This window comes from Pipistrellus kuhlii, unplaced genomic scaffold, assembly GCF_014108245.1.
Source record: "Pipistrellus kuhlii isolate mPipKuh1 unplaced genomic scaffold, mPipKuh1.p scaffold_m20_p_3, whole genome shotgun sequence".
In the NCBI taxonomy this organism is placed as follows: domain Eukaryota; kingdom Metazoa; phylum Chordata; class Mammalia; order Chiroptera; family Vespertilionidae; genus Pipistrellus; species Pipistrellus kuhlii.
Window position 1 is genome coordinate 20,838,451 of NW_023425529.1, and position 12,766 is coordinate 20,851,216.

At 36.7% G+C, this 12,766-nt stretch overlaps 1 protein-coding gene across 2 annotated transcripts in view; it reads left to right on the forward strand.

The window, feature by feature from the left end:
* LOC118729037 (activating transcription factor 7 interacting protein) overlaps nt 1-12,766 on the forward strand; it is a 94,367-nt gene that overhangs the window by 57,585 nt on the left and 24,016 nt on the right. For both annotated transcript variants that reach the window (XM_036456268.2, XM_036456269.2), the window contains exons 4-8: nt 464-609; nt 1,969-2,106; nt 6,318-6,383; nt 8,727-8,806; nt 10,809-10,897. In XM_036456268.2, coding sequence (XP_036312161.1) covers nt 464-609; nt 1,969-2,106; nt 6,318-6,383; nt 8,727-8,806; nt 10,809-10,897 — 519 coding nt within the window. The remainder of the gene's footprint in view (nt 1-463; nt 610-1,968; nt 2,107-6,317; nt 6,384-8,726; nt 8,807-10,808; nt 10,898-12,766) is intronic.

The following is a 12,766-nucleotide window of genomic DNA, read 5'->3' on the forward strand; positions in this document are numbered from 1 at the left end:
GTACACATTGCTTAACCTATAGGAAATTCTTATTTAGCATATTGAAAATCATTTCAGCCGAAACTGGTTTGGCTCAATGGATAGAGCGTCGGCTTGGGGACTGAAAGGTCCCGGGTTCGATTCTGGTCAAGGGCATGTACCTTGGTTGCAGGCATATCCCCAGTAGGGGGTGTGCAAGAGGCAGCTGATCAATGACTCTCTCTCATCGATGTTTCTAACTATCTCTCTCCCTTCCTCTCTGCACAAAATCAATAAAATATATTAAAAAAAAATAAGAAAATCATTTCAAGTTGAAAGCTAAAAGCTACCTGTCTGTTTTTCTGATCTCAAAAGTAATTCATAAAATAATTGATTGACAATGCTATTGTGATAGCTAGAAATAATATTTTGCTGAGGATGGAGAATTGGCATTAAGGTATTTAATAAAAAACACCTGACAGATCATTATGCTTTTTGTCCTCAGTTGAATATTCCAGAAGAAAACGTTCTAAATCTGAGGACATGGACAATGTACAGTCCAAACGCCGTCGATATATGGAAGAAGAATATGAGGCAGAATTTCAAGTAAAGATTACAGCCAAAGGAGATATTAATCAGAAGCTACAAAAGGTGTTATAGATTATAAATTGAAAATCCTATTAAGTAAAAAGCACCAACATGTTTATTTTTCTAGGTTTTTGAAAAAAAAATTTGTTTTTTACTGAAATATTCAGGTCACAGAAAAAGAGAACTTAAAAGTGGTTGAGCTTATTATCTTTAATAATTTAATTTTAATATTTCTCTTTTTAAAGCTACATATTTTATTTTAGATATGGTAGTAATTGTCAAGTTGGAAGAGAGACTTGATGTCTTTTATTTACTTCAGTAACAAAACTGAACGTTTTCAGGTTTTATTTTTTCTGTTATAATTGAACTTAATTGTAATAGAAACAGTCTTATGTTACTACTTTTATCTTTATAACAAGCTGGTTTCATGGTTGTAAGTTCCTACATTCTAAATTTTTGTTGTGTACTTTAGACTTAGTATTAAAAATGGTAGAGACAAGGCTTTCCAAGGACTAGGGAGAGAGAGTAAACTACAGATATTGACATCCCCACAATCTACTAAACTATACATAGAACTGAAAATATGCATTATTTAATATTTTTTCAAAATTTTTTCACCCATGCTTATGACAAATTCCTTTTTAAGAGAGGAATATGCAACTCAGGTGAAATTAATTTTTCAAGTTATCAATTTAATGATAAAATTATAAATAAATTAGTTTTTAGACCAATATTCTTCCACTAAGATAAATATAAATATCCATACTAGGAAAAGGAATAGTGAGGCAGTAAGTAAAGTAGATTTTTTTCTTCCAGTTTCTTTTTAATTTGTCATATGAAGATAAATAATGTTTATTTAGTATTTCTTATAGAGTTGTTAGAAAGATAAAGATATCTCTGTGAAAGAATTTTGAAAACTTTTATGTGTATTGAGAGTTTACTCCTCTTGAACAATGTCATTCAAGTATAATCCATGGACATGTACCATTTTTATTCTTTGTTATGGGTCCATAATGGGATAAAAATGGAAATTGTGAGTACACATTTAGAAATATTTTATAGGAATTTTATAGTGCACTGTAAGTATCTCACAAAAATATCTGGAACAGATTAGAAATGTAAAAATCTTGTTTTTTAATTTGTTTCCTGTAAATTAGATTGAGTGTATGGGAAGAAAATATTAAAACTTCAATTTCAAATTATTTTTAAATTTCACCCTCTGGAAATTTTCTTCTTTTTGTATATATTCTTTTTCAGTAGATATATATGTAGAAGGGGAGGATTTCAGGGCATCCATTGTGTTATGGATTCCAGCCTAGTTTTTTCATTAACCTAGTTTTACATAGTACTTAGGAATATTTACTGTTCAGTGCTTGCTGAAATGCCTTCTTTGCTGTAACAAAGGAATATGTATTTTTTTAGGTTGTACAGTGGTTGCTGGAAGAAAAATTGCGTGCCCTGCAGTGTGCTGTGTTTGATAAGACTTTGGCAGAATTGAAAACACGAGTGGAAAAGATCGAATGTAATAAGAGGCATAAAACAGTTCTTACTGAACTACAGGTTTGTACACTGACTTGAATTGTATGTGCATTTTATAACATTGTTTGTGATACATTTTTGAACTTGTCAATAAAATATATCTAATTTCTAAATTTTAGAAGTAAGAGGAGCCTCTGTTAGTTTCCTAGGACTGCCATAAAAGTGGTGCCATTAACTGGGTGGCTTAAACAACAGAAACGTATTGTTTCATAGTTCTGGAGGCTAAAAGTTGTATATCAAGGGGTTGGCAGGATTGTTTCTTTCTGAGGGGTATGAGGAAGAATTTGTACCATGTGTCTCCTCTGGTTTCTGATAGTTTGTTTATTGACAGTTATGAGTGTTACTTGCCTTGCAAATGTATCACCCTGATCTCTGGCTTTATCTTCACGTGACTCTGTACCTGTTTGTGTCTGTGTCTAAATCTCCCCTTTTTACAAGGATACCTATCAGTTATATTGGATTGAGGACCACCCTTATATTAGCATGACCTCATATAAACTAATAACCTCTGCAACTACCTATTTACAAATACGGTCACATTCTGAGATACTTGGGTTTCAGATGTAGTATATGAGGTTTGGATATAAACAGTTTAACCCATAATACAGCCTCAGAAATTATATACTTAGTACTTCCTAAATACTTTTTTAGTCACCAAAGAAAGACTGGCATCATCTCACTTGTCATAAGTATTAAGTAATATTTGTTGAACGTTATTCCTTATCCACTTTGTTAAACAAGGTCCAATGTGTCTGAATCCCAATAGTTGTGTAACTTATATTTAAATAGCTACCATTGTGCCATTACCAAGAAATTACATATATGCCCGAATGGGAAAACCAAGGGCAAATGAAATAAAAGTAGTAATCAAATACATTATAACAGAATATGACTGTCCTGAACTAAAAAAAAAAAAAAAGTTCATGGCTTTTATTTTATTTTTATTTAAATATACTTTTATTGATTTCAGAGAGGAAGGAAAAGGAAGAGAGAGATAGAAATATCAATGTTGAGGAGAATCTTTGATTGGCTGCCTCCTGCATGCCCCACACTGGGGATCGAGCCTGCAATTTGGGCATGTGCTCTGACTGGGAATCAAACCATAATCTCCTGGTTCATAGGTCAATGCTCAACTATTGAGCCATGCCAGCTGGGCTGTTCGTAGCCTTTAAAAAAAAATCTCACAGAGTACTTGCCAAAATAGAAATCCAGTATTAGACATATGATGGCAGATATTTAGAATTATAATTTAGAAAAAATTGTTCATTTTAAAAACAACTTTGATTTTTAAAAAATAATAAATGACAAAAGATAAGTCCATTTTCAAAACTTGGTTTTCATTCTCTGCTAATCGTTTACTTTTTTAAGTGATAAAAAAATTTTTTTTTTAAAGTGTTTGAATACTACAGATATATATGATATGAAAATGAAGTCCTTCTCCATATATTCTCCCTTAAGGTCTGCCGATCCTAGTCTGTAGAGGTGACCACTTTTACTTTGGTATTTATCCTTCTAGACATTCCGTCATACATAACAAACAAAAACAAAATTAAAAAAATAATTTTTTAATTAGTTTTCATTTCTTAGTAAAAATAGTATTGTTACAAACAAAGCAATTTATAGAATACTCCACTAGCTAGTCTGACTAAATTCACAATGAAAGATTCTTGTATAAGTTGGGGTATAAAAACACCTTTTAACATACTTTTCTTGAAAAAGTTGCATGAAATATTTTAGTCACAGAAAGGTAAATTCATATTAAGAATATAAAATCATGCTGTTCTGTCCTTGGGTGTTAATCATAAATAACTTAACTCCTGAGAAAAATCTTCAGTTTGGGAATCACAGGTGATTTTTAGGCTTTGCGAGTGGACTTAAATAAGTTGGAAAGTTTGGGGTCTCCTTTAGAAGTGACTACTTCCTGAAAGGAACTTTAAAAATAGATAATACCATTTTTTAAAGTGATGTGTTTATATTAGATATAAGAAATTCTCTGGAGGAACTCTTCCTTAGTCAGGCCTCATGAATACATTCAGAAGCTTAGTTTATAATTTTTGAAAATATATTTGATATAAAATTGCAATAGCAATAGTAGTAAAAAGAATTGACTTCCCTGGCTAGATGGGTCAGTTGGTTGGAGTTTTTTCTTACACCAAAAGGATTGATTCCTGGTTTGACCCCTGGTCTGGGCACATACAGGAGGCAACTTATCAATATTTCTCTCTCTCCCTTCCCCTCTCTTCCTCTCCCCCTCCTCATCTTTCCCCCTCCGTCCATCTCCCCTTCTTCCCCTCTATCCCCTTCTTCATCTTCTCTCTCAAATCAATAAACATATCCTCAGGTGAAGATAAAAAATAAAAAATAAATTGAATATCACATCTATGCCTTAGTAAAAGACCTAAGGGAAATATAAAGTGTTTACATGTGGTGATGTGATAATTTTTTTTAGTTTTTTTCTTTCTGTTCTAATTTAAAATTTTCTGTGAATATGTATTTGGGCAAAATATGTGTTTAGTCAGTTTATGTAAGCAGTACAAATGATTAAAATAATTTCTCTGACAAATATTAATACTAACAAGGTAACATTTTCCTCAGATTATTAAAGAATAACAGAATAATGAAATTAAATGTTTCAGAGTAATATTACATGAGCACTCATATAACTGCTATTGAAATTAGAAATGAGCAAAGCTTTTCTGAAAAACATTTAGACAAGAGCCTTAAAAATAGTCGAAGCTGGTTTGGCTCAGTGGTAGAGCATCGATCTGCGGACTGAAAGGTCCCAGGTTCGATTCCGGTCAAGGGTATGTACCTTGGTTGCGGGCACATCCCCAGTGGGGGGTGTGCAAGAGGCAGCTGGTCGATGTTTCTCTCTTATCAACGTTTCTGTCTCTCTATCTCTCTCCCTTTCTCTCTGTTAAAAATCAATAAAAATGTATTATAAAAAATAAAAAAAAAGAGCCTTAAAAATATACTCTGACTTAGGAATTCTGTTTCTGTGAATGTTGCCTACGGAAATCATGTGAAAGAACAAACATTAATTGCAGTGTTATTTGACTCTGGCAGTACATTCGCGAAACATCAATCAGGAAAGTGGAATATATGTGATTTAATATATATGATAGTCTATATAATAACGAGGTAATATGTAAATTGACTATCACTCAACACACAAGATGGCCACCCTCAGGTGGACACAAGATGGCCGGCAGGGGAGGGCAGTTGTGAGTGATCAGGCCAGCAGAGGGCAGTGGGAAGGACCAGGTCTGCAAGAGAGGGCAGTTGGGAGGACCAGACCTGCAGGGGAGGGCAGTTGGGGGGAGGGAGGGACCAGGCCTGCAGGGGAAGGCAGTTGGAGGGGACCAGGCCTGCAGGGGAGGGCAGTTGGGGGGAGGAGGGGACCAGCCTGCAGGGGAAGGCAGTTGGAGGGGGGACCAGGCCTGCAGGGGAGGGCAGTTGGGGGGGGACCAGGCTTGCAAGGAAGTGCAGTTAGGGGCAATTGGGCTGGCAGGGGAGCAGTTAGGCGTCAATCAGGCTAGCAGTTGAGTGGTTAGCAGTTGATCAGGCTGGCAGGCAGAAGCGGTTAGGGACAATCAGGAAGGCAGGCAAGCAGTTGGGAATCAGCAGTCCAGATTGTTAGAGGGGCAGTTGGACATCCCTCAAGGGGTCCGAGATTGGAGAGGGTGCAAGATGGGCTGAGGGTTACTTCCCCCACCCCCTGTGCACAAATTTTGTGCACTGGGCCTCGTGTGTGTGTGTGTGTGTGTGTGTGTGTGTGTATATCAATGGTATATATTGATTCAATATATTACACCCATAAGTAGTATTAGCAAGGGATCTTTATTACTTATAGATATGCTTATTTTTACTACTGCATAATTCTCTGTGAGAAAATTAAATGTGATTACAACTATGTTTAAAAATAACAAAAAACAATCATAGATATTAAAAAATGTACTGGTTTGTGAGCAAACATCCACGGTTCTAGGAGGAAAAAAGCTAACCGTATAAAATTAAGAGTGTTTACCTGCGGGTATCAAATTTAAATCTATTTTAGTTTTCATTACAATTTTGTGTTTTTTAAATATATATTTTACAATCAGGTTACTTTATTTATTTTTGTTGTTAGCTATTGTTTGAGGATCCTGTTACCTATGAGTTTCTCGTTATATATGCTCCATTTTAATGCCATAATGCCACTTGATTTCTGTTCCCATGTTTGCTTTTTGTAGGCCAAGATAGCCAGGTTAACCAAACGCTTCGGAGCAGCCAAAGAAGATCTTAAGAAAAGACAAGAAGTAAGAATTTCTATTCTTGCACAATTAATATTTAGCTCTAACTGACAATCTTAGGGAATGCTGAATTAGGAGGAAACATTTCCTTTATTATAGTTCTGAAATTTGCTTTCATTCACTATATCTACTGTATGTTGTTTCTACAGCTCTATGATTTTTTTTTTTTAATATATTTTATTGATTTGTACAGAGAGGAAGGGAGAGAGATAGAGAGTTAGAAACATCGATGAGAGAGAGTCATCGATCAGCTGCCTCTTGCACACCCCCTACTGGGGATATGCCCGCAACCAAGGTACATGCCCTTGACCGGAATCGAACCCGGGACCTTTCAGTCCCTAAGCCAACGCTCTGTCCATTGAGCCAAACCGGTTTCGGCTACAGCTCTATAATTTTTAACCCTTTCCTAATTTTCAATTTTCAATTCTTATCAATTACTTTTATCTTACGGCATTGTTGAAGCCATATTTTCTATGCATTTTTAAAATTATGTTTTTTGTGCCCTAATTTGTTTGGCTCAGGGGATAAAACATTGGCCTGCAGACTGAAGGGGCTTGGGTTTGATTCTGGTCAAGGGCACATGCCCTGGTTGTGTGCTCGATCCCCAGTAGTGGGTGTGCAGAAAGGCAGCCTATCAATGACTCTCTTGCATCATTGATGTTTTTATCTCTTTCTCCCTCTCCCTCCCTCTCTGAATTCAATATATGTTTTTAAAAAGTTACTTTTGTTTTGTTTTGTCCTAGTCTAATCTGTTATCATTTTAGTATTCCACTGCCTTCAATAGTCCTGTTCTGCCTTTCCTTTCTTACACGATGTAAGTTAAGTCCAAACATGGTAGCATAAGATAAAAATATTCTGTAGTCTAGTTTTTCTTTTTGTTGTTTCCTTAGTTACTCTGTAGTACATTATTTAAACATTTTAAAAATATGTTTTTATCGATTTTTACAGAAAAAGAAAGGGAGAGAGAGAGAGAAACATGGATGTGAAAAACATCGATTGGTTGCCTCCTGCACGCATCCATTCCAACAGGGATCGAGCTTGAAACTTGGGCATGTGCCCTCCCTATTGGGTATCGAACTGGCTACCTTTTGGCGCACAATGATGACATTCAACCAAGTGGAGCATGCAGTACATATTTTTAATATAGCATTTGCATGTTGCTTTATAGTTTTTCAGTTGAATTTCTTTCTCTTCCTCTTGACTTTTATACCCATTTGAGCAATTCACATTTCTTTTTGTCTTGATAGATCCATTGTCTGGCATATGATAATTGCCAATAATAATTATTTCATTAATAATCACTATTTCTACAGGATTTTTCTCTCTTGATTCATTTTCCTATCTCACTTGACTTAAAAACAATTTTATAATTTCAACCTTACCTTGTCCCTCCACCCCCACTCACTCTCTTATCCCAGCAGCAAATAATTTGTTCTTCATCTTTTTTTTTTTTTAATATATTTTATTGATTTTTTACAGAGAGGAAGGGTTAGGGATAGAGAGCTAGAAACATCGATGTGAGAGAGACATCGATCAGCCGCCTCCTGCACACCCCCTACTGGGGATGTGCCCGCAACCAAGGTACATGCCCCTGCCTGGAATCGAACCTGGGACCCCTTAGTCCGCAGACTGACACTCTACCACTGAGCCAAACTGGTTTCCGCTGTTCTTCATCTTTATATTGTTTTTACTTAACTTTTAAAATTCTGTTTTTTTCTCTTTTTTCCTTGAGTAACTGACAGTTGGGTTTTTTCCTTTGTTCTATATAGACTAATTTCCCCAAACTCACTTAGGCATACCCAAAGATTTTTTTTATTATAGTTTTCTTCAATTATGTAATTTCATGATTTTAAATTCCACTTTCTCAACTTGGTTTCTTTGTCATAATGTGTAAAATGAGCTATTTTATTTCTTATATTAGAAAATTTGTATAAATTTTTTGGAACCATTTTTATTTGCTCTGCCTGCTATGCCTAGTAAAGTATATATACACATTCACTAGATATTTATTGAATGAGAATATCTGGTTTATTATTAATATTTTTATTGTTTTGTTTATTGAGCCCTTAAAGCATGTAAACCATTTTCATAGTCTTCATTTTATTGGCTCATCTCAAAAAACTGAGGTATCACAATTATTACATTTGTCTTTCATATAATAAACAGTTTCCATTAAGTACTGTGCTTAAGATACAGCTAACAAGTGGTAATTCCAAGATTCACATTCTTGTCTGAACTAATAATATTTTTCACGGAATTATAGAAGTAACAGATAATATATTGATAAAGTATTTAAGGTCTTGTTTTTAAAGATTTGTTTTATTTTACCTTGGTATTTTTCTCCCTCAGAATCCACCAAATCCACCCGTACCTGTATCACCAGGAAAGCCTGTAGTTGAAGTCACCAGCAATAATAATGTGCCCTATAGGTGAGTATAATAAACAGGCTATTTGTCAAGTTTTTTTTTAAACAATATCTTTTATTTATTTTTTATTTTTTTATTTTTTAAAATTACTTAATTGATTAAGGTCTCACATATTTGTCCTATTTGTCAAGTTTTTATTTCTCCCTCACTGGGGGATATTTTTCCATTGCTTTTAGCTATAGTAGAAGGGAGAAAAAGAGGGAGGCGGGGAGGGAAGAAGGGTTACTGTATTTGGGGGGAGAACATCGATGTGAGAGAGACACATTGACAGGTTGCCTCCTGCATGTGGGGACTGAACCTGCAACCCAGATATGTACTGTTGACTAGGAATCGAACCTAGAACCCTTTGATGCATGAGCCTACTCTAACCACTGAGAACACTGGCCAGGCCCTCTTTTTCTACCTTTTAAAAATAAAATTCACTCATTTTTCCCACCCACCAGCCCCCACTTTTGGCAACTATCAATCTGTTCTCTGTATGAATTTTAAAATTACATATATTTTTTTAGATTTCTTAAAATAAATTTTATTTTTTTTAGATTTCTTTCTCTGTTTAATTTTACTTATCAGAATGTCATCAAGATCCATCCATGTTGGGGGTCAAATGGGAAAAAATTTTTTATGGCTAAATAATACTCCAATGTGTGTATGTATAAAAGTTTGTTTATCCATTCATCCATAAGTGAACATTTAAGTTGTTTCCATATCTTGGTTATTTTAAATAATGCTGCATTGAAAATGGTGGTGCATTTATCTTTTCTAATTAGCGTTTTTGTTTACTTCGAACAAATATCCAGATGTGTAATTGCTGTATTATATGGCAGCTCTATTTTTAATTTTTTGAGGAAGCTTTGTACTGTTTTCCATAGTGGCTGCACCAATTTTCATTTGCAGCAATAGTGTGCATGATTTTTTTTTTTTAATATATTTTATTGATTTTGTACAGAGAGGAAGGGAGAGAGAGAGTTAGAAACATCGATGAGAGAGAGTCATCGATCAGCTGCCTCTTGCACACCCCCTATTGGGGATATGCCCGCAACCAGGGTACATGCCCTTGACCGGAATCGAACCCGGGACCTTTCAGTCCCCAAGCCGACACTCTATCCATTGAGCCAAACCGGTCCCGGCAGTGTGCATGATTTTTAAGTAGCAAGTCTTTCAAGTTTCCAAATAAATCATATATAGGATCTAATGAACAAAATAAACTCAGAGACATAGAAGCATGGTACAGACTATCGAATCTCAGTGGGAATTTGTGGGTAGGTGGGAAGAGATCAAAGAGCTTGTATGCATGTAACCCATGAACACAGACAATAGGGTGGTGAAGGCCTGGGATGAGGGGTGGGACGGCTAAAAGGGGTCAGTGAGGGGAGGAGGGTGGGAAGAGGACATATGTAATACTTCCTTTTTTGGTAATATTTTCAGCAATAAAGATTTTTTTTAAACTAATAAAATAATAAGAAAAAGTTTCTGATTTTATTTTGCAGAAACATCTTGGAATCTAATATTATATATTTGTATAGATGTAATAAGTAGTATACTGAATTAAGTGTATTTTCTTCCTTTTTGCTTTGTTATAATTGGTCATTTGTGGAAAGTTTATTATAAAGCTTTCTTTGGTCATTTCAGATTTCTTTTATCACTTGTACTAAATAGTATTCTCTCAAGTAACCGAGAAATGCTTTGGTCAGGGGTGATAAAAACTAGTGTCTGCAGATTTTAGGACCTACATTTGGTTTTCAGGTAAAAGTATTGAGGACATTAGAATATAAGGGAAGACTCTTTCCTAATGTCATAGGACACCTCCCCTCCTGCCCCTAGCGTTCTGAATTCTATGTGTTAGTTTTTCCTCAGTGCATTCACTTGAAGTTTAATGCTGCAATGCCTGTCTAACCACTCTTTTTTTCCCTATGGGCCACTACTTTTTCTATACATAAATTGATGTTCCCTACAATGTTATATTTATGACTGACTATTTTTGTGTGTATATATATATATTCCATAGAAATGCAGGTACAGTGAGACAGTTGCTCGAGTCCAAAAGAAATGTAAGCGAGAGTACACCACCATCCATTCAAACCCCTGTGAATACAGGTAACAATATTCTTTAACAATGAAATACATTTTCTTAGTGTAATTGAATGCTTTGGTTTCTTTTCTTTTAAGGATGAAATTTGATAAGAAACTGAGCATACTGATCTAAATTTGAATGCTTAAGTATATAATTTTATTTAAACACTAGTGGCTCAGTGCATGAGATTCGTGCACGGGGGAGGGGAGAAAGTGTTCCTCAGCCCAGCCTGTACCCCCTCCGATATAGGACCCTTAGAAGGATGTCCTACTGCCAGTTTACAGGGATTGGGCCTCTCACAACCCGGGACTGCTGGCTCCACCCGCTCACTCGCCTGCCTGCCTGCCTGATTGCCCCTAACCACTCTGCCTGCAAGCCTGCTAACCCCCAAATGCTCCCCCTGCCAGCCTGTTCATCCCCAACTGCCATCACCCTTTGCTGGCCTGCTCACCCTCACTTTCCTTCCCTACTGGCCTGCTCACCCTCACTTTCCTTCCCTACTGGCCTGCTCACCCCCAACTACCCCTCTGCTGGCCTGCTCACTACAAACTGTCCCCTTCCCCCGCTGTGCTGATCACCTCCAACTGACCCCCACTGACAGTCTGCTCATCCCCAACTGGGCCACCTGCTGGTCTGCTTACTCTCTCAATGGGCCCTGCCATCTCATCTTGGCGTGATCACCCTCCAGTGACCCAAGGTCCCAGCCCCTCCTTTTTTTTTTTTTTTTGTTTTCCCCCCCCTCAATGCCTCCTTGAGTGGAGGCCAAGGCTGGCTGGAAGCAAGTATCTAGGGTTAATTTATCTTTTATAATTGAAACTTTATATCCTTGAGCGGAGGCCAGAGCTGGCCAGGCCGGGGCAACCCAAGCCTCCTGTTTGCTCCAGCTCCGTGGCCAGCCACCATCTTGGTTGGGTTAATTTGAATACCCACTCCTAATTGGCTGGTGTGTGTGGCTTTTAGCTGTAGCAGAATGATGGTTAATTTGCATGTTTCTCTTTTATTAGTGTAGATTAGAGGCACAATGCACGAATTCATGCATGGGTATAGTCCAGCTGACCCAGCCCAAATTGGGTGGCTGGCTTTATATATATATATCCCAGTGCATGAAATTCATGAACTTGGGAGGGGGTCTCTCAGCCCGGCTGCACGCTCTCATAGCCTGGGAGCCCTTGGGGGATGTCAGACTGATGGCTTAGGCCTGCTCTGCTCTAAGCCATCAATTGAACATCCTTAGTGCTGCCACAGAAGCAGGAGAGGCTCCCGCCACTGCCAATGTGCTCGCCAGCCATGAGCCCGGTTTCTAGCTGAGTGGCGCTCCACCTGTGGGAGCACACTGACCACCAGGGGGCAGCTGCTGCATTGAGTGTCTGCCCCTTGGTGGTCAGTGTGCATCAGAGCAACGGGTCATTTTGCCATTCAATTGATTTGCATATCAGCCATTTATTTGTTTGTTTGTTTGTTTTTAAAGTCACCGTTTATTTATTTGTTTGTTTGTTTGTTTGTTTGTTTTTTAAAGCCGATGCTCTATCCTTTGAGCCAAACCGGTCTCGGCAGTATTTGTAATGTTTTAAATGTAGTTTCAAAAATATCTAGATAATATTACCAATTTTTCAGTTATTTTTCAGGTATGCTATAGTTATTACAATAATTTTCAGACACTGTTTTGATAAGAAGATAGCAGTCCTCCATATTAATCATAAATCATGTGATGTTTTCATAATATACTGATCATAGGTGCAAAATGCTTCTACAAATTTAATTCTAAGAAGTTCAAGAATTTAAATCTGGAAAAAATTTCATTATGAAGGACTTTACTGTATTTACTGTAATCCATTAAGTTTTCATTGTGTTATCCTACCTGATAAATGGAGATAGCCATTTAAACTGAGATT